The sequence below is a fragment of the Danaus plexippus genome (genome assembly GCF_018135715.1).
Source record: "Danaus plexippus chromosome 3 unlocalized genomic scaffold, MEX_DaPlex mxdp_34, whole genome shotgun sequence".
NCBI lineage: Eukaryota > Metazoa > Arthropoda > Insecta > Lepidoptera > Nymphalidae > Danaus > Danaus plexippus.
This window is the reverse complement of record NW_026869846.1, coordinates 1,451,992-1,478,324: the sequence shown is the minus strand read 5'-3', so window position 1 is coordinate 1,478,324 and position 26,333 is coordinate 1,451,992. Positions and strand designations below refer to the sequence as shown.

Sequence of the window (26,333 nt, the reverse complement as noted above, 5' to 3'; positions counted from 1 at the left end):
CCAACCTGATTTTAAATATCGTAGTAGTATAGCCTACAAGTTATCAACATATTTTTTTTTATAAATTATCTGTAATTGTGAAATTTAAAATCCAAATGATATTGTGACAATCAATCTATGTTGGTCAATTAGTATTTTTAAACTAAGATAGGGCTGCTATTGTTATTATGTTGTCCTTCCTGAGGCACTAACTTTCAAAACCAGACATGAGGATTTTTAAAAAGGTAAAAAAAATATAAATAAATGCTTAGTAGCTTTAATAATGCATTAAAATATTACAGTTTCTTTATAAATCGGAGGTGAAATTTACTTAATCTCTAATCCTAATAATAACTCGACGTTACCGATATCGTACGCTAACTGTTTGTAGTCCTCACTCTGCATTAGCTTTATCAGATAAGGTGCATCTTTATAGTCTGACACCACCTCTCGTATTTCCTTTTCGTGAAGCCTGAGGGTGTGTGATACTTTTCCCACAGCTAGTAACAGTCTGGCGCTGTCTACTAATGAATCATCTTCCTGAACGTTCCTCTCCACTTCCTGATTGCAGTCTTCAACATCGATCTCATAACATAGTCCGTCAATGATAGCACTTATCTAAATATTTAACAGAAATATCATTTATCTTGTCCTTTTTAAAACCTACATTCGCTAGTTTGTTTCCGAACGAAAAAGATAATTTTACTTTCATTGCAGGGGACATAACAAGATTAATAAATGTATTATAAGTAGTAAATGCTAAAAGTAAATTAATACAGACATCAAAGTTATATCTATATTAAAAGATGAATCAAATTTGAAGTAACGCTATGATTAATTTGTCAAAAAAAGGTCATATAAAGTAGGCAGACGGTAACATTGTATATATCTCAGTTTGAAACTGTAATTTATCCCAGCCATTGGTTATTATATACATAATATTTTGCTCTCGGTATTTTTTTATTCTAATACAAAATGAATGTGATTCAAGGTTTTCACAAATTGACATAAAGACAGACTTCATTGTAGTAGATTTATATGTTCGACGAGGAAAAAAAATTAAGAAGTAATACTTACATTCTGGACTCGCTTATTAATTTCAGCGAGTTTATTATTTAGAGGATCAGCTGCTACTTCATTGTAATTAGTCCATACAGACGGCAACACATCTTGTAGTATTGAGAGCGGGTCGTATGGGGAGCAAAATAACGATGCTTGTTTTCCGACAGCCATGGTCACTGCTGACAGAACACCGGCCGAGAGATGCTCACGCGTAGACGGATTAGTCAGATTATTTTTATCACGGGGGCTGAAAGTTAAACGTTCCATTAATTTTTCTATATCCAGTTTTCACGCTCGTGATTCCCATGATCGTCTACTTACACCAATTCTTGAAGCAATAACCTGGCTTCGAAGAAATCTACCCAGGATTGTACATATGGACTTGATCTATTTTCACTGCTGGGATGGTGTCTATCTACACACATACATCCGCCCAACATTAACAGGGTCGCAAAAAGACCAAACATCATATTTACCTGAAGCAACGATTTTCTTATAACAATAGTCATTCATATCGAGACTATAATGCTATGATATATATCCTTACACTAACTAATATTCTATCGTTAGATAAGAAACAAATTATCAAAACAAAATAAAAATTTATCACTAAATAGATTAGTATGTTATGAGATCTAGGACTTTCGCGAGTTTTATTTTTGGTTAAAATTACATACATATTAGTATGTTATATTCATTATAATAGATATATAAAGGATATAGGTTAGTTGTTTTGTACGTATACCATTGTCTGTGGTATCATCATCCTGAATATAATTTCTACAGATTAATAATTTAATATGATTATTTTAGGTACAACCTTGAACAATACTCACCGCTATTCAAACCTTATTGATGATATAATTTTGATGCAACAACTATTTATAACGACATAATTAGTAACGATTATTTGATAATCCTTTAGTTATGCTGGTTATTTTAGTAATTTAACTGTACACGTTTTATTTCTTTTGCGTCCGATTTCTTTTATTTGATCCTGACAAAAAATATTTTGCTATTATAATGAATGTTAGTTTTTTCGGCCACTACGTGTTTTTTTTATTATTTTATAATTAACTAATCACTTTCACCTCGTCTGCCAATGATCACGGTTGCTGTAAAGGAATCGAAACGTCGGGATTATTTTAATTAAATATATATATATATATATATTCTCCGAAAGACCTACTTTCATTTAAGTGAGTACACGCAAAGATCTTTGATATTTTTTTAATATCTTTTATAACGCAAATATAAAGAAATAAACTGGAAAGAATAACATAGTAGTATATATAATTTTCAGAGTCCCTAGTCCTCGTTGGTTAATGAATTGATTTTATCAATTTATATTTTGATGAATTTTTACAGAAAAGAATATGTATACTAAAATTGTAAGCGTTTGCTTCGATACAGGGAAAGGTGTATTTATTGATCCCCTTAAGGTTATATTCTTGTTGTTGAACCAATACGTAGAGGACATGTTAAAGCATATGTGACTTAAAAATTTATCATTGTACATATTGTCGTATTCCAATCGTTAATTGTTTAGCTATTTGATTATTACGTGTCACTCTTTTAAACTTCTGACAAAGGATAGTCTTGTACACCCTGGTGTCCAAAATGATTCGTAATGATGAAAAGTAAGGGGCGAGACAATTCTTGAGATGCCTTCTCTTTTTTAAGGAATGACAGGCAATCTACCTACCTTAATAAACTAGACGAAAAACCAGAATTTAAGAAATATATATTTATCAACAACGAAAAAAAAATATCTTCTTAATTTTATCTTAGATGATAAATAATCAACCAGTATTTTGAAGTGCACTCACGAGCACGAAGCTTTATCTGGATGTTATTGACGAAATCGTACCAACTAATTATACCATAAGTTTTCTCTTTGAAGAAGGTGGTAGATTTTACTGTATGCAGGGCTTCGTTTATGGAATCTTACGACCACCCGCCATGATTACATTTTGTTTTATAATTACGACCCATATTCTAAACAAAATATACATACATATTTGATTGAAGCCGAAAATTTATTTGCCTATATAAGTATGATATCTGGATAAAATATTGAATTTATTCCTTTAAAATATAAAGTATTACATGGTGCGAGATGATCCGCACGATACAAGTTGTACACTATGTACCTACGTGATCATTTCATCCCAACACTAGTTTTTTTTTAATATGGCGTTTGATAATATACACCAAAATAGTATCAACATTAAATGTGCAATAAAAAAATCATAGTAAAACAATTAACAAAGTTCCTAATTCAATCGCTTCAGCATCAGACCACTTGGAACTCATTTGACATGAATTAAAATCAATCCTACCATAGATCACGGAGTTCTTGAACACTAGAAATTTTGCTGTCAGTCAAACCGCCATTACGATTGACTGTGGTAAGAGTCCAGCTGGGAGAATTTACTACCTACAATAATAAAAAATCCCATGGCATTAGTAGTCTTCTTGCAATTAACAAGGATTCTTAGCTCCACTGATCACTTCGTAAACCTTTCCCATACTGATGTTTATATACAAATTTTAAAGCATTTAGATTTGAATATGAATTACACTTTATTATAAGAATGTGTTTTTCATGCTCTGTTTCATTCGCTCTCTATTTGTGGAACATTTTGCCAATATCAAGAAAAGCCAGGAGGCTCAAAACAAAATGACGAAGAGATTAAAACATTAGGACTTTAATTCATAATTACATAATTACTGTGTCACATAACTTGCAAAACGTTTGGATTTAGACTACAGAAGTATGTACTAGGCATCAGTACTTAAACATTCTCAATCTATAACCCATTTTATATAAAATATGGTTAATTTCCTCTCCTTGGTGTGCGTTATTTTTTTATTCAAATTCAAATTATTGTTGTACTGAATTTCAATTTATTCTTTATTTTATAGAATATCTACTTCATATAACTTACTTTCTTACTAACTTTTAATTACTACTTTATAATTTTATCATCATTCCACTAAATCGTAAATATGGCTTTTATTGTAAATATAGAATTATCTCAAAGATTCCTAATAGCCTATGCGTTTTAAGTATTACAAGAGCACATACATATGTTAAAGCCTTAGATTAATTAGCTGAAATTTCTATAAAAAAACACACCCAATTGTTTTAAAACGACCGGGTATTTCAAAATAAACCATTACTACAAACATGCAAACTTAAGTATATTAGTAAAATGGCAATACATCAAAATGTTTCTTTACTATTCGATTACTAGAAGCTAACATTAGTCATGGCATACATTCAATAAAAAATATATAGAAGCTCCTAACATCGAACAAAATAAATAGGGCGTTACCTATGCATACCTAAAACTTTCATAATAGGTACTCGGTAATCGTTTTATAATTGGGCACTTTGTATTCAGCCTATTCAAACTAAAATAGTAATAAAAAGTCCTCATGTTCATAATAGCACCTTTAGTACAATAGCAACTTACATAATAAATATTTAATGGTTCTTAAAATTTTATCATCTTTCCCAATGAAGAATACATACCAAATACATGTACCTACTTAGTGGCTTACGTTAAACTTATACTTTCTCAGTTAAAGTGCTGTCAAACTGAGACGTTTATGGACTTCCGTATAAATTTCGTCATGAAAATGAACTCCGTGTTTTCTCCGCACGGTAATTCAAGATTATAATTCGTCCAACAAATAAAAACGTTGACATTGACAAAATATTCCACGAATCCAGTGCGAATGAGGCCATAGATAAAAAAAAAATTTCGTCATTGCGATTCAGACATTTAAATTGTAAATGTTTTATTTATCATAAATATTTTGCTCTATGAGTTCATTACTAGGAGACGAAAGAAAATAAAGAATTAATAATATAGAGAAAGTGATTCTCATTAATATTTTCCATTGGACCAAGATATAATATGTCGTCATTGTTATATTTATTCTTATCGTGGACACTGTAAAGCATATAGCTCAGGACACTAATCTGACTGTACAGTTTTAATGAAGTGTTTAAATTTTGAATTACTTTTATAGTTCAAATAGATCAAAATAATTTTACTCAAAGCAAGTATCTTTTTGAGGTTATAAATAATACAACAGACGAGTTTATAATGCTTCACACACTTTTTATTTCTATTGCCGTCCTTCCATGAAATCAGTTGTCCAAATTATTGTATCACGTGGTCTAGACGTCTATCTAGATCTGCTAGGTCGTAAGCGAGTTCTTTGTATTCTTGGGTTTCCATAGCTCTAATGAGATTAGGTAGGTCCAAGTATTCTTTGACTGTAGCTAAAACAGACTTTTCATTTTTTCTCAGATGACCTGCCACTCTTCCAGCTGATAATAAGAGATCCCCTCGGTTATTAAGGAGCCTATTGTTTTTAAGGGTCTGCTCTACTAGGGCGTTACAGGTTTCCACATCGGTACCTGGGCACAAGACCTCTATGACAGCGATAACCTGCAAGTTAAAGGTTACATTAATGCGTTTTATTAATAAAAAAAATCGTAACAATATATCATTATTACTGACTGGCTGCACTTTCCCGATGAGTTCAGCTAGTTTTTTATTAAGCGGAGTTACCGCTACTCCGTTATAGTTTTCCCATACGACTGGCGCTATTTCTTCTAATACGGAAAGCGGGTCGTATGGGCTGCCGAATGGTTCCAAAGATTTACCGACTGCTAAAGTTACTGCTGCCAAAACTCCTCCCGAGAGGTGCACGCGGGCAGAGGGAACGGTCAAGTTATTATTATCAGGGGGACTGAAATACAAAGAGTATTATTAATTTCTAGTTAATCCTTTAGGCTTTTGGGTAGATATGAGAAAATTGGAAGCAACTCACACTAAATTTTGAAGCATAAGTCGGACGTATGTTAAATCTTTTTGAGATTGAACGAACGGACGTGGTCCCTGATTGTCGTCGCAGAAGCCGCCTCCCACCAACGCCACCAGCACAATTAAACCAAACATGATGTCGACTTGAAAATTTAAAGTGACAATTACTATTCGATTGTCAGGACTTAAATATTTTTCCGTGTAATTGACACGAAAATTAAAATTAAAATATCATCGAGAATATATAGTAATAATAAATTTCGGGATTATCTTTAAAAAAATGTGATTTTTTTTTATTCAAATTCTTATTAATTTTAATAAGCAATTTACTTTTGTCACGTCTGCTGTTTCGAGGGTTGTAATAAATATGTACTTATAAAATATAGTTGTAAAAATTAACACAGAAGCAGTATTTAAATATCTGTATGTGATGTGGAATTGGACTCACCGGAACTTGAAGCCTATAGATGACATAATTTGCAGCAACAAATATTTATATGGGCTTTAATTATCAACGATCATTTGACTTATAAATTCCAGATGTTAAGAACATTTTCATTCATTTTATCGAGTTATGTTAATTTTTATTTTATTTTGATAACATCACGAATAACTCTTTACCGTTCACAACATAATGTGGTTCGGGGATCGAATAGATTAAAAGAAGAAGAACAATTGCAAAAAAAAGATAAAAAACCTGAGAACTGCTTTGTGATAATTATATGAAGTAATAATTTAAATATTACCAAACATTCGCATGGGAGTACAGTACGAAATCTAATTTATATAAAAAATATCAAATAATTTATAATGGCACAGGCCCGTGAATACAAACATCAGCGATATTACGCAATTTAAAAACAAATTTAGAATCTTGTTGGTTTGATTGTCTTTGGAAAAGATAAAAGATAACCACAGAACAAGCTAACTATGTTTTGAATCAACAGTCCTTGTAATATAGAACTATACCAACAAATCTTTACAAAGAAAAGTAATAAGTTAAGAAGATTATTCAGGCTGAACGAAATGAGACATAAATAAATTTATTCAGATTTTAAGATGCTTTTTTTTAGAAATAAACTTGTAAAGAAAATTTATACGTATTTTGAGCATTAATCGAAAAAAGTTTTTTGTTTTCCTTGCCTTCACGTATATGTAATCCTTTCCATTGTTTATAACTTGTCTAAAATGTTTGGCGTTCCTCACATTTTAAGTAATATTTCATACTTTAATGTAGTGTGAAAAATAATTTATTATTTAGCCTATTTTTACGGTAATTTTCTGAATTAGGAACGATAAGGTTGGATATTTGAAAAATGAAATAAGAAAAAATCTTGTAGACATTTTTATTACACAAAATGTTGATATTTTTATACAAAATTATGAAACAAAACTTTTCTGCATTTTGAATGTTGTAAGTGGGATTGAGAAAAAGGTCGTGTTAAAGTAAAATCTCAAGCATATAAAGATCAGATTGAACTTTTCTTGCTTTTTTTACATATGGGATGATCTACATGGTGTTCAACTAGCCTACTTTTACTTTTACTACTACTAGAAGCTTTTGAGTTTGATGGAGAAGCTTTTGATTATGCATTAAAATAATTCGTATAAGTCTGTAGGTTCAACCAAGGTTACCATAAACAGATATAATTCTTAGGTTCCACACAGGGTCTGAAATGATGTCTATTTCTGAATAACAAATATGCCAACTAGCCCTATGGTGACGTTTTCCCCGTTAATTGGCGGATTCCTCTTAGTGTCGCTGCAGTTACAAAGGGTGCAGGATTGGAAGAATATCTTTGTTATTTTGAACTGTTTTGCTATTTCGCAGAATTGCTATTACTTTAGCATCTATGGTTGCTTATAAATTCCTTCACTATAATAGCAAGTGACATTGGACAAAATATGCTATAGCGAATTACACCGGCATAATCCAAGTTATGGACAGTTTTTTCCATGCGGGATAAGCTGTTGAGTCAAAGGGAACGATATTTCTTGCAATATATATTACGTGATTGATAAATTATCACATTTTCAATGTATACGGATAATTCTTAAACCTTAAAATTACAAAGGGATGAGTACTTCCTCTGTGTTTTATTGTTTGTATAAAGGGAAAGTTCTGATTTTTAATTTTCACGCATCGTTGAACATATCCTACCTAAGCCACTGGATTCTTTCAGCCGTTTGCAAAATGTAGAATATTTTCCCATTGTCTTATTAAAACCAAATATACCTTAGATACCAAATCGCCTGGCAAACAAAAATTGTAGCAATCCATTCTGATGTACGTACATAAGTGGATGGTCAGCTATTTGAAGAGATATTTTCCAGTTGTTACTCCAATGTATCAATATGAACATTCGAAAATACATAGCGGAGTAACTGAAGACCTTTTAGGTGTATTTAAAACCCCGGTTAATTTAAGTATTTTTGAGCTGCTTGGACATTTTGATCTTTTGGTCATTGCGACGGAAGTCTGATTGTCCAACGATACTACAACCCCCAGGTAAAGAGTGAGCCTGGATGAGGAAATTTTACAACTTAATTGTTATAATAGCCCTAAACTTTACGGAATTTTACAAGTTCAAGTACTTAATTAAGATAATTAGGATCTAATAAGGTACAGGAAAATTAAAATTAAACAAAATTTCTATATTATTGTCGTTTTATTTACGCTACGGTCATTCTTTAATTTAAAAATATATACAAATGTCCAAATTTTATAACAATATATGACAATATTAAAGCCTGTAAAAAAATCATTCGAGTTATTATTTTTTATTCTGTTAATTTACAGTTCAAATATATGTTATTGCTTTACTGTTACTGTGAAACAAAATACTCATTTATGTTTTATTAAATTTTTTGAATATAACTTTTCTTATGATTTCCATGATTCTTTTATCAAGAATACTGTTTTACTCTATGGGTATATTAAATGTTTTTAAAGGTACATGTATTTATTTTTATTGTTTGAACTGATAACGAATTGATTTAATAAAACTAGGGTAGTAATGAATAACATTATTAATCAAAGCCTGTAAAGGATTAAAAAAAAAAACTTATGATTTTAATTTTGTTTTTGTAGCTATTTTAAATATAATAACGCTATGGTAGGTATCAATTTTTCAACGGTTTTAATATTTTCATTATATGACTCAAGCGTGAAAAGGCCTGATAGCGTCTTATTTAATTTGCGAATCTAATTAGAAATATACCATATCAACATTTTAAATTATTGTATATATTTTTTTCATTAATTACTTAAAATAAAAGTGCTTTCCTTAAAAGGCCTTTAATGATTAAGTGTCTCAAATCGTTGATTATACAATTAAGAAATAATTTTTTTTTGAAGCAGTAATAATTAATTATTTGTGAACCGTTTTATTACCATGTTCTCGTACACAGGCAAGAGCGACGGACACTGGTTGTTTTGGTCACCCATCCGAGATTTGACCGCTTCCAAATCGCTTTGTCAGATTTATAAAATTTTTGCGCCTAATTCAAAAGTACAATAAAATAGATCTTACTGGATTTGATTTCCCCAAAATACATGTTTATAATAATAGATAAATTAATTTATTGTTTGTATATGAAAGTCGATATATATATATTTTTTTTGGTTTATGCAAAAGGGCAATGCTGAAAAAAAAAAATTATAATATTACTGCCAATGAAAACTGTAAGCTGAGTAATTTAAACAATAGTTCGAGATTTTATTTTGGCTTTAATTAAAAAAAAAATACTAATAACAATATGAGATTAAAAAAATTATTACACGAATATTTGATATTTTTTCAGAATAATTATAAGAATGGCTGGAATTATGACCGATCAATAATACTATTTATTAACTATCGTGTTAAATCAATGCCTAATGAGCCATTATATACTGGCCTGTTTTTGTCATCAGTTTATGTATAGAGACCTTTTTTCTCCCGAGGGTCATATTTTCTTCAAGGATTGTTTCAACTTTTTCCATGGTCATATTTTTTTACTATTTGCTGAAAGTCCGATATAATATGAAATGTAGTGAATAAAATTTAATAAATATTATTTTTTATCTATGATAAACATAGATATTTAATACAAAAAATATTTGACAGTATAATACAATTGTATTTGAGAGCATTTATCATAATGTAATAAAAATGAAAATACATGCATGCATTTATAATTTAATTAAAAAATCAATTTATTCTAAACCGTTGTTCTTTTTTTGATTTGATGACAGTTGTAACTTTAAAAATAGAATAATCCAAATAAGTTAATATGTTGTCAGGTGAAATTCAAATTGAATTTTTTTTTTTGGATAAAAATAATTTTATCAATGTAGATCTGAATTCTGTTTTTTTATTCTTATTTGTCAATTAAACAATAAAAGGTATTACGAAATTTTAAATCTCAATACGCTTTATATTTGAATTCAGATTATCAATTTGCTACTTGATGTATGTATGTATATACTTATGTATATGTATTTTTAAGTTAAGTTAAAGTATAATTTAGTAACATGAAATATATGTCTTTAAAATAACATAGTTAAATCTTTTCAAGAAAAACATTTACTTTGAGGTAATAATATTTGGAACAATTTTTTTTTAAATGTGTTTCTCTTTATTTATTGTTTAAAATTATAATGTTATTTTAAAAATGTTTTTTTCTTTTAATTAACTGTCCAATATAAGGAGCGTGTGTATTTATTGTCAATTAATAGATAATGTATGAGGGTAGCACCATTCAGTTATAACATTAAGATAGTGGTAAATACTAAATGGAAATTGAAATCCAAAAAGACAAATGCTTCACACACGTTTTATTTCTAAAGCGATTCCAAACGTCCAGTGTTTGAGTTCCGTTTCTAATCAATTATTTGACATCCTTCTGAGTTGTATGTTTTTTGCTGCGTGCTTAATTTCGTTTAACTCCTTAATGAAATTTTGGAAATCTGGCTTTTCAACATTATGTAAAAGATAAGAAACTTCTCCGTGGTCTTTTGTCACTTCTTGGAGGTTATCTTGGTTGTTTAGAATGACTGTTGAAACTTTACCAAGTTTTAAAAGAAGCTTAGCTGGAGCTCTGTAAAGGGTAGGCAGACTTTCCACCTTTTCTTGAACGTGTTCATTGCATTCCTGGATAGTATATGAAATACATGTGGCAGCCATGTAATCGGTTATCTGAAAATTCAAATTATTTTTAGTCGTATCCAGGTATCGAAAAAAATTTTCGTACAATTATGTAACGTATTTCGTTATTTATACAAGATCTGATCCAAAGCCAGGAATCATAAAAAATATCAAAAAAAAAGAAAAGCATAAAAATTTGAGAGAAAAACGCTACTTGATTTTCTTAAGACTTAAAAGAAAGTTTTTGACAATTGTTTTAAAATTTATTCCCTATACAATAAATATGATTTGAACGTAAACATACCAATTGGACTTTAAGTTCTAAGTCGGATACTTCTAGCTGCGCTTGTTTCGCTATTTCCAAATAGTTTCTCAATGAAGCTGGGACACTTTCGGCCAAGACAAGCATGGGTTCATAGTCTGGTCTATCAAGGGCGTCAACCAAATCAGAGACAACTCCCACAAGGACTCCATAACCTTGGTTTTGTCTTTCAGCGGGATCGTGGATATCTCTCGGTTTCAATGGTCTGGAAATCGAGTCTTATTTATAAAATTTTACTGGACTTGGATTAATATCTATTCACGGGTTTGCTACAAACGATCTATCCTAAAACTGGTTACACGTCTAATGATGTTTCCCAATACATTTAAGTATTCGAATGGCATTTAATTTCAACTACCGATTTTGGATACATGTGCTGATACAAATATTATCCAAAAGATCTCTTTATCACTCACAGGTTGCTTTGTACAAAGTATTTTGCCTGTTGGAACTGCCCATTCGCTTCGACGTATGGAGGCGCAGGTCGTTTTGCGCCTCTCGCTTCTGGTATGGCTGTACTCGCTCCAATCACCAAAAGTAAGATATATGTTCCAATCATGATGTTTTAGTTCCTGTAAATAATATTTTTATAGGTAGCCATTACCATTTTTCCTCTCATTATTATAAGAATTTGAATGGTACAACACTCACCAATACAACGTAAAGCCACTGGATAGTAAAAAAATGTATATGAAAACCATATTTATACTCTCAACAATTAGCTACAATTTTACGTTTCTATAAATCATATATTAAGAACATTTTTGCAGACGCAAATATATAGATAAGATTTAAAAAAAACAAAGGGTAATTAATAACTTTGGTGAAGTGTATCCATTACTAGTAATATTTAAACATGTAAATGATTTTTTCATGAATTTTAAATAAATAATAAAAATTAAGAACACGTTCCTAAAGAATCTTTTAAAATAATAAACTAAGGTTTCACTCATGACTTTTACTATACACAGATACTCTTTTAGAATTTCAGTGTTGAAAAACTTGAGTAAATGAGGTATTCTTGAATACAATTTTATAATAGGTTATCAATTATTAACTGTTAGAAAATGTTAACAACATCTGATACAATATATTATACAATTAAAATTGTATTAAACAAATAATTTACGCTTATTTTCTCATTTTACGGTATATATTATAAGGTTATATTAATGAAGTTTTTAGATAGGTAACAAGGTTCCCGACTAACATTTTTTAAAAAAGAAAAAGGATCATATGGTTGCTTGTGATTACGGTGAAGATATCTGAGGTCAGAGGTATTTTGACAAGAAATATAACTACTATAAAAACAAATATAATATAAAAGATATTTTTATCTTTTCGTAAAATACCGTATTCACAAAAGAAATGGTAAGTCGAAAAATAAGTGATATCTTTTTTTTATGAGAAAGATGGCAAACGAGCAGACGGCCTACTTGATAGGTAGTAGCCACTGTCGCCCGTGAACATCTGCAACATTAGACATGTTGCTGAAGATTTGCCGACCTTAATGATTAAGGATGGAAGAGAGGTAGGGAATAGGGAAAGAGTGGGAAAGGGTGGGACCAAGGAAAAAACCGGCTTTCTCACACATCCGTCGAAACGCCATTAAAGACAACTTCAAGCCGACCTTCTGTGAGAGGGTAGTACTTTCCTGGTCGAGCCAGCCCATGTTCGAACTGTAGTAACTTGACCACAGCTAGGCTCCACCACCTCTGAATACAATGAAATTAAAAATCATTATTCTATAAATAATTCTTATTACAAACTATTATATAAGCTATAATTAAATCAAGCATTGCTTCCATTATTAATTACTAGACGAACGACGTTCACAACACGGAAGTATTATCAGCTCGCCTTTGTTACGCATTTCCTAGCTTCATATTGAGTATTTATCAAGACGTCAACTTTAATAATCACTTATTCACTTTTTAATGTACCATTAAATAGCCAATAAGGGATACCATTTGAGAATTATTTGTGATAAATGACAAAGAAATATTTTTTAATTTTATTTACGAATGTGAGATTCAATCACTTTTCCGATGATATGTAAAGTTTTATAGTTATTGCAACGTTAAAATAATTGCTTTTTGTTGACATTTTTTTATACGACTAATATTTCTTCTATTTTTTTATTGAATATTAGTTTTCGTTGTAGTTTTTGCGTTTCGTAAATTAGTCAAATGAAGTGTAAATGAGATTTATGGACAAATTAGAATGAGTTAAAATAAATGGTTGTTACTATTGAATATATTTTAAGTTTGTATTCATAAAATTTTACAGCGATATTAAATAACCAGCCGGCAACGATGACATTTTATATATTTCAGATTTTTTCAGTTCATTTTTTCAGAGGTAATTGATAATATAATTTCGATACTTTTAGTGTGATGAATGTCGATGTTTGACAATCAATAAGCTCCTATCTGTATTTGCATCGAATTAAATAACTTTCGACAAGTACAAAGGAAACATTATGAAAGTTTTGATTTAAGTGTAAATGTCTAACGATAATTTGACTGACTCTATCTACAGTTAAAATAATGGTAAGCCGTTTTTGTGTTTGATTCCCATGCCTTCGTTACAAGGTTGAGTAACTTCTCATGTAAGATTGTGACAAACATGCATGCTTGTATTTCATGATCAGCATATCTCTAAGTCTCCTTTATGGTCATCATGCGAGGAGAATAAATGTTGTATTATTTGTCTATTCCATGAATCATATTTCCACGTCTGAACTGATATCGCATATATTTTGATGTACTCGTTTATATATTTAAGAACAGCTTAAAATAACAATACCGTTTCCTGTTGTTAGTTTCAGGTTTCGTCCATATAAATGCTGATCTTTCAAGAAACTTTGATTTTTTTCATAAAATGTCTGTTTTAAAATATTAAAAATGTAAATTGTCTTTAAGTCTTATTAGTCCAATTTACATGTACACAGATAAAAATTACACGGATTTTAGATAAGAGGTGTGTTAAAGTTTGACCATTTTTGATCTTTAAACTTACTTTTGAAATTAAGAAACCAACGGTAAAAATGGGCGTGACTACAATTTTTTTAACATAGCATTACTGTTTTACCATTGAATGTTGAAGTTAATACTATGAATATATATTTTATTTACTTTCAAACTCCAGATAACGGCCAAATGTGAGTGATCGCAAATTTTTTTGAACTAATAATGATTTTAGAAAATGGTTTTATCTATTATATTTTAATGTGAAAAATATTTTTATAAATAACTGTAAAATTTAAGAAATAATTACCATGATTGAATTCCGACAATTTTATTGATTTACACACACTTTTGTTTTACACATTTTGGTGTATATTATTATCAATGCGAACGATGTGTAGGAAAACGTACATTATACCACCTCCACGTAAATGTTCAAAATAAAGCCTTAAGACCAACAAAAAAGTATGAACTAAATATAGCGATGAAATACGAAATAAAAAAAGGTCTAGACTCTTTTTTTTATGCTAACGGAGGCAAACGAGAAGAGGGCCTACCATGTGGGAGGTGGTTACCGTTGCCCATGGATATCAGCAATACAGTTTTGCGGATGTGTTGCCATCCCTGACTGGGGACGAGTGAGAGGAAGTGATGGGAAAAGGGAAAGACTACTTCACGCCGATCTTCTGTGAGAGGTTGGTACTGCCCCGGTCGAGCCAGCCCATGTTCGAACTGCAGTAACTTAACCACAGCTAGGCTCTACCACCTTCTAAATAGTAACGAAAAATCACCTCTATCGTCTGTTTTAGTACTCATCTTTGCTAATAGATCATCACGTTGAAACTATCATCTGGATCTGTTTCAAAGCCTTGTTCTTAAACCGTTTAGACTGGATTAGTCTAGACTAAGCACACTATAATTTTGGTGGCATGTGTATATTTTCTCGGGTCACATTATTAGTGACCGTATCCTATACTATAAATCGTTTCCAAAAATAGAGCGCTATTTAAGTTTCTAGGATTATTGACTTCTAAATTTATCTGTCTAAAATCAGATTAATATTTATAATCCTAATTGATAGAGAAGTATTTTTACCTAGTTATGTAACAGAAATGTTTCAATCAGTTATGTATATATATCAGATTTATTACAAATTCATTATTTTAAAGAGAGGAAGCCAGCCTCGCTGACGTCACTAATGTCACTTGTTTCAGTACGTTCCAGATATTTTAAAATGAACTTCAATTCTTCTAAATGTTCTTGTATTTCTCGAAGGTTCTTCATAATCACATTCTTTATGATCCGCACTCGCTGAACTCTGCAGTCCGCTGTCGTGCGTCCAGACGTCATATTTATACCAGAATTCAAACATAGTTCTATTCTCCTTTTAAACAGTCTTTGATTTCGTTTTACTTTTAACAATAATAACGACGACCAATAAGTTGTTATAATAATTGATGACAGCCTTAAGTTATTTTCATATTGCATCCGTCATTGAAGCTGATAGCGCCGATATATATAAAATATAAATTATACACGACGTCAGATAAATAGAACACACTGCTTCCGACTCCCGATTTTTCATACCAAAAACTTAATATTCGTAAACGGTAAAATGAGTTACATTTTTGTCTTCTTTCATTTATTGATTTTAGAAAAATAAACAAAGGTAAATTAATACGTTACATGCTCCGTATGCATAATCGAGAATAAACTCATTTCTTTTGGGGTTGATGAAGCAACATAAACATTCATAGTCCTTTAAAACATAGTCCTTCAAAAATATACCAGTTTACCAACCTATATAATTTATTAATTTTCTTTGCTTTTCTTATTTCCTTTCTTTGGTAATGTATCACTATGTATGACACCTCGTCTGCCCGTGATCACGGTTGCTGCAAAGTAACCGAAACGTCGGGATTATGTAGTTTTTAAATAATAAAATCCGCGTAGTAAATCCGAATAATACTAGTTTCATTTTAATGTATCACTGCCGATATTGCATACTTAGCTAAAGTCGTTGTTCTTTACTGTAGAAAAGAAATAATTTTTTATGTAGTCCAATTTATAACTTGTGTAACCTCATTTTTTACTCTCTACCCCATGGACCTTTGGGCCTTGATCATTGCTCTAGCCAATTTAACATTCCTTTTACAGAACACACCCAAGAAAAATATGTGAAAAAATGCGTACCTTTAACAACTACAAGATTATATTGAAGTAAAGTTATTTATACACAAAAACTGATTCAGGAAACTTAAATTGGATTCTGTAGGAAAGAGCAAAATGGCTTTCTTTGGAAAGAATAAATTCTGTTTCGTCAATCTTGAAAACTTTGTAAGCCCACTGTTTCAGTGACTGTTTTTTAAACTTCTTTGATACTTTTATTTGAGTAATGTTAAGTGATTTATACAACTAAAGCTCAAGCAAATATTTAAATATAGACTCCACGTCTTTTTTATTTTCTTATAATATTATCTTTATTTTAGGTTTAAAGATATATATATATATATATATATATATATATATATATATATATATATACATGTGTGTATATTACTGCTAATTGGAAATATAATCAAGTACAAAAAATATTTAACCAAAAAAAATAAATGACTGCGCGCCGAGTTTGAATTAATTTAATAATAACGCGTGCAATTATTATCTTACACTTTATTGTTAATTATAATTCATTTTGTCAACGTTGTTTCGGTTTTATCAGCACTGTCAGTAATATTTCAGTGTGATAAGTAATTCAGCCGATTAGTTAATTAATATTATAAATATTATGAGCGGGTAGTCCCGTATAGGGTAGGTAGTTTCACTTAGAGTGAAGACGACGGTCATTCTATTGACAGCTGTCAAACGAAGTGTACCCGCGAACCCTGTTGGTTCGTAACACATTTTCATCTTATTAATAGAGTGTACTTTTAAATAACTTGCGCGATGAAGAAGACGATTAGTCCAACTTGTTTCAAGTGTTGCAATAAGTAGCCTGTGTGGCAACGACTAGCCTGTGTGGCAACGACTAGCCTGTGTGGCAACGACTAGCCTGTGTGGCAACGACTAGCCTGTGTGGCAACGACCAATCTGTGTGGCAGTGACTAGCCTGTGTAGCAACGACTAGCGTGTGTGGCAGAGACTGACGTTAGTAATATATTTTGTTTGATCTTATATCTTTTATGAAACATTGTGTTATATTAGGACTTAAAGTCATTTCCAGAGTCAGGGAGACTGAACGGCGTATACTGTACTAAGCTACGTATTTGGCTTACAGATTTTTACTCTTATATAATTATATATAGCTGGCTGTTGTGACAAAAGAAAAGAGAAGAACATTTTTTTAATAAAATTACATCTATTTCGTTGCAATTAATAAACTTACACATAATTGTACACACTAGACTTAAAAACTTCATTCCTTTTTTTGGTAGGATTCTGTTTATTCTTTTTATTGTAAGTATTCTCAATGAAGCGTATTTGTTTTGTTTTTTTTTTAAAGTTTCATCGGAAATATGAGTAGAAAATTACGGTTTTATTCCTTACTATCTGGATTTTTAGAATAGACAATTATCCTACGGAAAATTTTTAATCATGCAATATTTTTTGCTATCTACTATTTTTGCGGTAGAATTTAGAATCAGTTTTTGCTACACTTTTTGAGCTTTATGTATTATCAAAATGTATATACATTAAATGTATAAATTATGATTTGGATCAGTTAAAAACCACTAAAAATTCTTATTAATGTGTTATTTACACCGAAGAGTAACACATTACTAGGTTACATTCATGGCATATTTTTTATAGAGATGTAAATGAAAGAAGACACAGTCGTAACTATCAAAAATTATTGTTTTATTTTCTAAGCCGAAGTAATCTAAATTTAACAACAATATTGATAATTGCATTGTACAAAATAAAAGCAATTATCCGCTTGTATAAATAAGCAGACTTCAAACGCGCTATCGTCGAAACTGAGGCGGGGTTGAAAGTTCACTGACTCCTTACCCCAACGGGAAATGAATTTCAGCCGCCATGAAAGTCGCGTCAATAGTGTTTATGCAGTCCTTACAGGAGTCAGCTGTTTGTATATCAGAGTATCATCTAAATAAATAGATTTTTGCTACTAAAGAACTGTGACGCTAAACTCGAAAAGTTTTGGAGCCTTTTATTGAAAATGTCGCTCATTCAGTTTTGACTTCCATACGTAAAACCCTTAAAATATATAAAAATGGGAATTAAAATATTAAATGTGCGATATAATAATCGGATATTTCTTGTTTTCTTTGTTGTGTTTGAAATAAATTATATTATATAAATATATATATATATATATAATAATAATAAAATTAAAGTGAAACCATATGAATTGAAAGGAAAGTAAAACTAAATAAGGAGACGAATCATGTTACTTTTAAATATAAATTATTTTTTAATTTTCAGATTGCAACCTCCACTACGATATGAGATTTATCATAAATGGATTTCATATTTTCAGTCTGGAGATGAAAAATATTGCTGTAGCTATTTGATTGTATGAAAGTTATAACTTGTAGGTATATTTATATGTTTAATGTAATCAAACAGGGATGAAGAGGTAAATTTTTATTTTTATAACTCTCTATAATTTTAGTATACTTTCATTGCAACGCAAAAGTTCATATTACATGTATTTTAAAACCACAGTGATCATAGTTTTGCGAACGACTTCAGGTCGGATGAGGAGTTGAGTTTTCAAAACATTTTAAGTACAGCTTTTATTGGTCGTTAAGACGTCTCTTGAAAGAATAAAATTGTTGGACAGAATTCTGCTCTTAACCTCACTGGTTTAATATTACACCCTTGGGATAAAGTTAAAGTGTAAAAATATTTTAGCCGTGTTTACTTTTACTAATGTGTATAAAATGACTACTGTTTATTTGTTAGTCATTCTAATCTTATTTAAAGAAAGTACATGCATATGCAAATTTTTTATGTAAAGCGTATGGCTGTACGAATTATTTATTTGCGCCAGTAAGCCATGAAAGTTCAATGACCTCTATGCAGCTATCGGCCTATAGCGCAATAAATAATCTTACATATTTAAAATTAATTTATATGTATATGTTCGTTTTATATTTTTGGAAGGTAGTTACCATCTAGGTCATGCAGTAAAAGTGGTTAATGTAGATGTTAGAATGAATGTTTTCTTTAACTCTGACACAAATATTACTGAGTAAATTTTTACACAACCTCAGAATATCGTGATCACATCGATAACAATTTGTTTCATTGTTTTGATATAGCCATGAAAATAGCCACAAACATAGCTACAGCGTAGACCTGGACATAGAACGTGGTATGATTTATCACAATATGAGTGATAATCAATATAGTCGGTGAAATGCTAACAAAGTTACACGTTGAAAGCCTCGGGGATGGTTAGTAGTTTTAATACAATTTGCAGGATTATATTGGATCGTGTGATATTCAGGTTACCAGTCATTTATACTGGATAACAGATTGATTTAGTCAGCTATATAACGGGAGTTTAACCTAACAAGATTAACAAACCTTATTTCCTTGGAGGTAGCGCTTAAGACGATTACCTAAGCTGTAAAGTTCAGGACATAATTTATTTACAGTTCAAGGCTAAATGAAACGAAACAATTGTTTCATAATTATAATTAATGGATATCTTAAAATGCATCGTTCGGCACTCGGAGGTACCATTTACATGTCTTTATCTAAACATACATTTAGAATAATTTTTTTTTTTTAATTATAATTTCGTCAATAAATAATAATTTAACAATAAAGTTAGGACCCGTTTCTATATTCTAGATTACTTGGAAACGTAATATTACGAAGGAAAATCAAATTCTAACTTATATTATACTTTCACATGAGAAGGTTTTTTTTTTTTTGAAGTAAGAAATTATAGAGAAATGGCGGAGTTCGTTTCGAAGAACAGCCAAAGGACAACACCGACAAATCTGAACATCGATCAATAAAAAACGCTGAAACTTTGATAAGCGAATGAATCTAATATTTCCTATAATTTACATATGTATGTCGACTACAGCCTACGTACACTTAGAAAATCTACATAATTACAAACTTCCCCTAAGAATCTAGACTTTTAGAGTTCTTCAAAGATCGTGTGAATGGTGCTTTCGTTTTCTTCTTATCTGTATCTGTAGATGCTTGGCTGAATCCAGGGGCTTTTGTTATTGGAGCGCTGTTCCCGGGGGAGACTCCGCTGTCAGTGCTGACTGATGCTGGGCTCGGACTGTCGCTAGCGTTATTGCAAACAGACAGCTCCTGACCAGGTATCGACACGATCTGTCCAATCTGCTTTTGCCTCACTATGTTCATTTGGCACTTCATTTCATCGCTATCCTTTTTGTATCTGGTTAAAGTACCAGCTGAACCCGCTGATTGGGCTCGGTACATCATATATTGGGATTGCGGATAGTATTGCAACTCTTGACCTGGTAACCAAGGCATTGTGGAAACCACTGGTGGCATGTGAGGCCACATTGGCATTTGTATATGAGACCCATCAGCTAAGCCGAACGGAGCCATCGGTATCGGCCTTACAACTCCTACAGGTGTCGGAGCACTGTGAGGTCTCAGCGCGGGATGACCGTATTGAGCGTACTCCTCCCCTTCGTATATCCTTGGACTTGGAACTTGAGAATAATCTACATTCGGAAACACCGTGTGAGGCCCACGTTGCAGGTATGTGAACATCTGCTGCTGGGCTTGTTTCATCGCCACGTATTGCTGGAGGTGCATAGCAGTTTGTTGCCTTTGTTGAGCCAGTTCATGTTGGTGTGCTGTTCCAGTTGCGCTGGTTGTGTTGCCGTGTATGTAATAAATTTGTGATTGGTTGTTTGTTGACTGTTGAGTCTGAGACTGAGTTTGCGTTGGTCTTTGATTTGGGTTATATTTATTGTCTACTACGTTATTTTGTGGGTCCTGATATTCTTCTGGTGGGGCGATGAACTTTGGCGGTGAAGGTGGGGCTACTTGCTGTGTTATTGGATAGTTTATGATCTGAGCTATATACGGCTGTTGCGATTTTGCTGAATGAGCGGGGCTGTGAGTTTGGAATGTTGGGTTATAAGTGATCTGAGAGCCATCTTGACTAGAACTTATCGATAACGTGTCGGAATCTTTCAGGTTTTTTTGGTTTTCGTTGACTTCGTTCTTTTTTGGTTTTTGATGGTATGGTGCAACTTTCGGATTACTTTTCCAATTGGCTCCGGCACTTTGCGGTCGTTTTACTGGTGATTTATTGAGGTCGTGCCAGTTGTCTCCGTTTATTTGTCGTGAATCATGCGGATGATGGGACTGAGCGCTGTGAGATCGCCTAGGTGGTGGAGACATTCCTTCTTGGACATGGGCCTGTCGGTAGCATCTTCTGACGGCACCAGGACTGTTCTGTCGTTCTGGTGGTTGGGGCGGTCTCGCGATTCTTCGCCTAGCAGGTGTTGGTGGACTAGGTTGTGACAAAGAAGACTGAGTGGATTGGGAAGCAGACCTCCATTGATCTATAAGTTTTTTTCGACGTTCTTTTTCTATTCGCACTTCTGTCTCGCTAGATGAGTCGTAATCCTTGCCCTGTATTTAGAATATTTAGTTTATTTTTTTGTTAATATTATGACTTTAGCTATGCGTAAAAGATGTTGTTGAGTACCTTATCGATCTTTTCGTCGAGAATTTTAAAGAAATCTTGCATACTGGCTGACACCTCACTGTAATTTAGAAATAATCTTATAGGATTCCTTATTCTATACAAAATATTTAAATGTATATTTTATTTTTTTAACAAATATGTTATTTCAATCTTATATTACTCACAGGGCAGGTGGATGTGCAGCCAATGGTAGAATATGTTTGCCATGTTCTGCGTCGTCCTCTTTATCATCGGTAGGTCCGGCACCAGCATTGCCCTCCTCTTCATCCGTCTCCTTGTCAGCCGCGCCTGTATCCATTAATGCTTTGAAAAATTATAGAAGTCTAACCGCTTAAACGAAACCACTAGATTTTAGATTAGAAGTAAATTTTATGCAAAAAATAGATTTTTTTTTTCATATCGATAAAGATAATATAAATTCCCGGAAGTTATCCATAAATGTTTAGGATAATGATGTTCAAAGTGTCCATAAGGATATCGCTGATAAATCGTTTTATGAAACTTGTTCCCTTGGATGGGATATCTTTGTCAGATGAACAATTATGGAAGTTTATGTACAAAGTTGATCTCATTTCCTCACTCGTTAAGCAAGTATCAAAATTTTCAAGTAACAATACAGATTACGTTAACTTTCGACCCTTAAACAAACTGCGGTAACAAGGGTTGGCGAATTTTTGGCGATGACATTCTTATAAATACAATACTCTTCACTACACCTAGTTGATTTTATGGCTTTGACAGGATTGTCAGCGAATATTTTTCCACATAAAATAATTTGCAGACAAGTTCAAGTACGTCAGTGTCCGATGTTTATGCTTCAAATGATAAGGTAGTGTAAATTACCTCGGAAATATAATCCGTAATTGAAGTCGATAACGGGAATTGGCCTGTCATCAAGAAGATAATATCTAAAATAACACATGACTTTATATAAAATCTAAAGTTTACATAAAAACTATACATGTATGCTCGTAGTCTGATGCGTAGCGTAGCGCTTTTAAATTTAAATGTACTGTTATTTCCAAACTTTGGAAGCAAATTTCAACTGATATACAATGAAGTATGCAAGCCTGAAGGTTGGCTTTGAGTACAATGATGCCTATAAATTAAAAGTATTTTGAACTCAATACACATTAAGATCAGTATCAATCAACAGTGTATTCGTCTTCTTAAATGCTATTTATTGAAAAACATTGAGTGAATTTAATTTTCCGATCACAATATTCCACTGCGCTGCAAGTATCGTAGTATTGAATTATATAGTTCTTGTAGTTCGTAATATTAATGAAACTTTTTATTTAACTTCGCACTTCACTAACTGGGACATGTTTGTTGACTAGATAAAGTTGCTGTGTTAATTAATATTTTATAACACACACGCACACACGTACGCACACATATATATACTTTTGAATTATTTGACTTAATGTACATGTTTTACTTAATGACAAATAAACAATAATTTCAGCTTCCTACAAAAAATTATCTCTTAAACATATTTAGTTTAAAAAAAATATATATACTTTTGATTTTCAAATCAAAGAAAACCGAGAAATTTACTAAAGAATCGATAATAAATTAGTCCCGTAATAACTACACATAAAACTATTCATCAAATAAAATTGCGTGGCGTTACAAGGACTAAGATAATAATTATTTTTCTTTAGTGTTAACAGAAGCCAGATGGCGATCAGTTTGATCGTAACGTGAGGTTATGTAGTTTTAAACGACTTGGTCTACATTCGGATTTATTTTTCAAGGAATTCATTTGTGATATAATCACGTTAAAATAATACGATTCGATTGAATTTAGATTTAACTTTATGACTGAATTAATTATTTAAAAAATTAATAATCACTACTATTTCCACATTTAAATCTTATTTTCGTTCTTATTTTATATACTGGCTACATAAAGAAATACAATCGCATTAGATAAGTCCAAAGGTGTGAAAGTACTTACGCGTTTGAAAACATTTTTAGCGAAATCAGGGAGCCGTAAAATATCTGTCCGTAAATAATACTCCCTTATCATTTATTTACGATGTTTCACCTATAAAATATGAGTAAGTGTCTTTTTATTACAAAATTGAGTACCCGTGATATGAATCAGAGTTATCAGATGGTAAAAATATACACCTACTGTTTTATCAACATTATCTGAGCGTATTAAATGTTTGAAATATATTATTAACCATGAATGTGAAGTTAGTGTGTTAAAAACTTTAAGTTTATTATCGATTTCGGTAATTGGGAACTAAATTTAAGCTTTGAAATAGTAAACTATATAAGCATGTTTCATATCTACCCACGATATTTAGGATACAAAACAATGTTAACCGCAGATAATCATCTGTTTTGTTTGGTATGTTACCGAATATTTAAAACTGGGTTACATTTATCTAAAGCCTACCGAATAAACTATGGCTTGTCATTATATTATACGTTATTTATAGTTAAGTAATCAATAGTATAAATATTTCAAGATTTTAACCGACATTCCATGAATCTTTTCAAACACACATTATCAAATAATTCAAAGTACTTACACTGTAAATACTGTACTATACTGCAAATGGGAAATTCTGTTTTGTATAGTTGTATCCTTACTTACTACTAAAGAGCTTTCCGACATTAACTAACTGAATGTTTTTAATCGGTTGTAATTGTAATTGTAACTTACAAAAGTCATGTGCATTCATACATTGATGAGTTACTACGCCATATGACAGCTTGTTCAGATCAAAATATATCACAAACATGATTAATAACAGATTTTTCGAAAATTTGTAACCAATGGAACGGAAGCATTATTCTTATTTTTGAGACAATCGACGAAAGTTAAACCAAAATAATCAATAGAAAGCCTCAAGTGCCATTGTCTTCTTTACGTATAAAATAAATAGTTCATTAGCTTTTTCACTTTCCAAAAGTTCTCAGCACATGCTAATTTAATGCAATGTGATTTTATTATTTTATTACGCTTTTTGTTCGCACCTTCGTACATTGCATGGGACTGTGCTACTTTGGAATAGCCATAAAAATAAAGGTTCATGTTAGCAGATATATAAAAAAGCCATTCTGTAGATTGGGATCAGTCCTTCGGGAGAACGCCGACCGATGCTCTGAGATACATTGTTACGATACCGCTGGTTTTACTACTAAGAGGCTTGGCACACTTCGATGTTTCACTTCTATAATGAATTATAGTAACATAATAAATGCTCTTTATTACGCTCGTTCATTTGACAGTAAAGTATTAAAAAAAAAAAGATTTCTTTCGTCCTTTTTTCATTCATTGAATAATAAAGGTCGCTTGATGTTTCCGAAGAATATGCCCCCAAATAATAGTCGTATAAGTACCCTTCGTGTCTAAATTTACAAATTTACGATGAACACTTAACAGTCCTCCAGCTCATTGAAAATATTAATAACAATAAGTTCTAGACGATCGACTAAAAGTAAATATACTATTAAAATAAAGTATTATCAAAAGGCTTTATAACGAAACAAATACTTTAGTTTACAAAATCGTTAACAACGAATCTGAAGTAATTAAAGTTAAAGGTTTAATATCAATATAAATTATATACCCATCTACTTCCTATCAAACTGTAGTTTAGAGTTTTCTTTATAATTCAGTATATCTGATTAGATTTTTAATAAATTAACTTGAAAGCAATATAAAAAGATTAATCTTTGATATATTTTATTCTGTTATAAATATCATTACTGTAATACCTGTTCGAGGAATTATGTTTCATTGGTATTTTCAAACACACGAAAATTTTCATTTCAGTGGTACTGATTATATTTGTTTTATTTCTGTAAACCCTAATGGCTTTTACGGGGATCGAAGTTGGTCAGACATAGTCCGGCCCGAGCAATTAGGTCTAAAAGGGTTCAACACCCGCCCTGTTACGGGTCCAGACTTTACGTTCCTTTATATTCGTTGTCAATAAAGCATTAACAGAGTTTTATCAAACAAACGAAATAACGTTTCTTGATTTAACGTCGTCCTATTGAAAGGATCTTGATTTATAATCCTTTGAGCACCCGAGCGTAACTCTACCCGTTCCGTACTAACAAAAGAACACCTGGCACTACAATGTGTTGAATGCCCTCGTAATTTCAATACCCGCTTAATAATCAATGCATTTAATGTATTAATGGATCACAGTGAAATTTTAAATGCGGCACGCTCTTGTCCCACATCACTCGGTACTATTATAAACCTTGTTTTATTATGTACAAATCAATATTATCACTTCCTTTCATATTAATCTTTTACGTAGTTCGTTGCGGTCGCCCTAATTCCCACTTTTCCATTTGGCCTGT

The 26,333-nt window shown here is 31.5% G+C and overlaps 4 protein-coding genes and 1 long non-coding RNA gene across 6 annotated transcripts in view; 1 reads left to right on the top strand and 4 right to left on the bottom strand.

The window, feature by feature from the left end:
* Nucleotides 1-240: 240 nt before the first annotated feature.
* On the bottom strand, nt 241-1,553 carry LOC116770126 (uncharacterized). The gene is made up of 3 exons (XM_032661482.2): nt 1,363-1,553; nt 1,057-1,288; nt 241-597 (listed from the first exon to the last, which is right to left on the bottom strand). Exons 1-3 carry the CDS (start codon nt 1,548-1,550, stop codon nt 307-309), a joined length of 711 nt encoding a protein of 236 aa, XP_032517373.2. The 5' UTR covers nt 1,551-1,553; the 3' UTR covers nt 241-306.
* A 3,600-nt stretch (nt 1,554-5,153) lies between these two features.
* LOC116769567 (uncharacterized) lies at nt 5,154-6,361 on the bottom strand. The gene is made up of 4 exons (XM_032660706.2): nt 6,337-6,361; nt 5,896-6,031; nt 5,583-5,814; nt 5,154-5,510 (listed from the first exon to the last, which is right to left on the bottom strand). The coding sequence occupies exons 2-4, from the start codon at nt 6,021-6,023 to the stop codon at nt 5,220-5,222; spliced, it is 651 nt and encodes a 216-aa protein (XP_032516597.2). The 5' UTR covers nt 6,024-6,031; nt 6,337-6,361; the 3' UTR covers nt 5,154-5,219.
* A 4,331-nt stretch (nt 6,362-10,692) lies between these two features.
* Nucleotides 10,693-11,935, bottom strand: LOC116769404 (uncharacterized). Its single transcript, XM_032660479.2, has 3 exons — nt 11,756-11,935; nt 11,322-11,544; nt 10,693-11,068 (listed from the first exon to the last, which is right to left on the bottom strand). Exons 1-3 carry the CDS (start codon nt 11,896-11,898, stop codon nt 10,757-10,759), a joined length of 678 nt encoding a protein of 225 aa, XP_032516370.2. The 5' UTR covers nt 11,899-11,935; the 3' UTR covers nt 10,693-10,756.
* A 452-nt stretch (nt 11,936-12,387) lies between these two features.
* LOC133320105 (uncharacterized) lies at nt 12,388-14,320 on the top strand. The gene is made up of 2 exons (XR_009753559.1): nt 12,388-12,710; nt 13,732-14,320. It is a non-coding gene; the product is annotated as an uncharacterized LOC133320105 (long non-coding RNA).
* A 5,640-nt stretch (nt 14,321-19,960) lies between these two features.
* Nucleotides 19,961-26,333, bottom strand: part of LOC116765615 (uncharacterized) — a 40,508-nt gene continuing 34,135 nt past the window's right edge. For both annotated transcript variants that reach the window (XM_032655159.2, XM_032655168.2), the window contains 3 exons: nt 22,160-22,283; nt 21,996-22,053; nt 19,961-21,919 (listed from right to left, as the gene is read on the bottom strand). In XM_032655159.2, the coding sequence (XP_032511050.2) occupies nt 20,417-21,919; nt 21,996-22,053; nt 22,160-22,283 (1,685 nt within the window). In that variant the 3' untranslated portion in view covers nt 19,961-20,416. The remainder of the gene's footprint in view (nt 21,920-21,995; nt 22,054-22,159; nt 22,284-26,333) is intronic.

Coding starts and splice junctions, on each gene's coding strand:
- LOC116769567 (XM_032660706.2), bottom strand. CDS start 6,023: ATGTTTGGTTTAATTGTGCTGGTGGCGTTGGTGGGAGGCGGCTTCTGC. Junction 5,815..5,895: donor CTTATGCTTCAAAATTTAGT/GTGAGTTGCTTC, acceptor TTTGTATTTCAG/TCCCCCTGATAATAATAACT. Junction 5,511..5,582: donor TCATCGGGAAAGTGCAGCCA/GTCAGTAATAAT, acceptor TTTAACTTGCAG/GTTATCGCTGTCATAGAGGT.
- LOC116770126 (XM_032661482.2), bottom strand. CDS start 1,550: ATGACTATTGTTATAAGAAAATCGTTGCTTCAGGTAAATATGATGTTT. Junction 1,289..1,362: donor TTATTGCTTCAAGAATTGGT/GTAAGTAGACGA, acceptor TTTAACTTTCAG/CCCCCGTGATAAAAATAATC. Junction 598..1,056: donor TTAATAAGCGAGTCCAGAAT/GTAAGTATTACT, acceptor TTAAATATTTAG/ATAAGTGCTATCATTGACGG.
- LOC116769404 (XM_032660479.2), bottom strand. CDS start 11,898: ATGATTGGAACATATATCTTACTTTTGGTGATTGGAGCGAGTACAGCC. Junction 11,545..11,755: donor TACTTTGTACAAAGCAACCT/GTGAGTGATAAA, acceptor CTCGATTTCCAG/ACCATTGAAACCGAGAGATA. Junction 11,069..11,321: donor TAGAACTTAAAGTCCAATTG/GTATGTTTACGT, acceptor TTGAATTTTCAG/ATAACCGATTACATGGCTGC.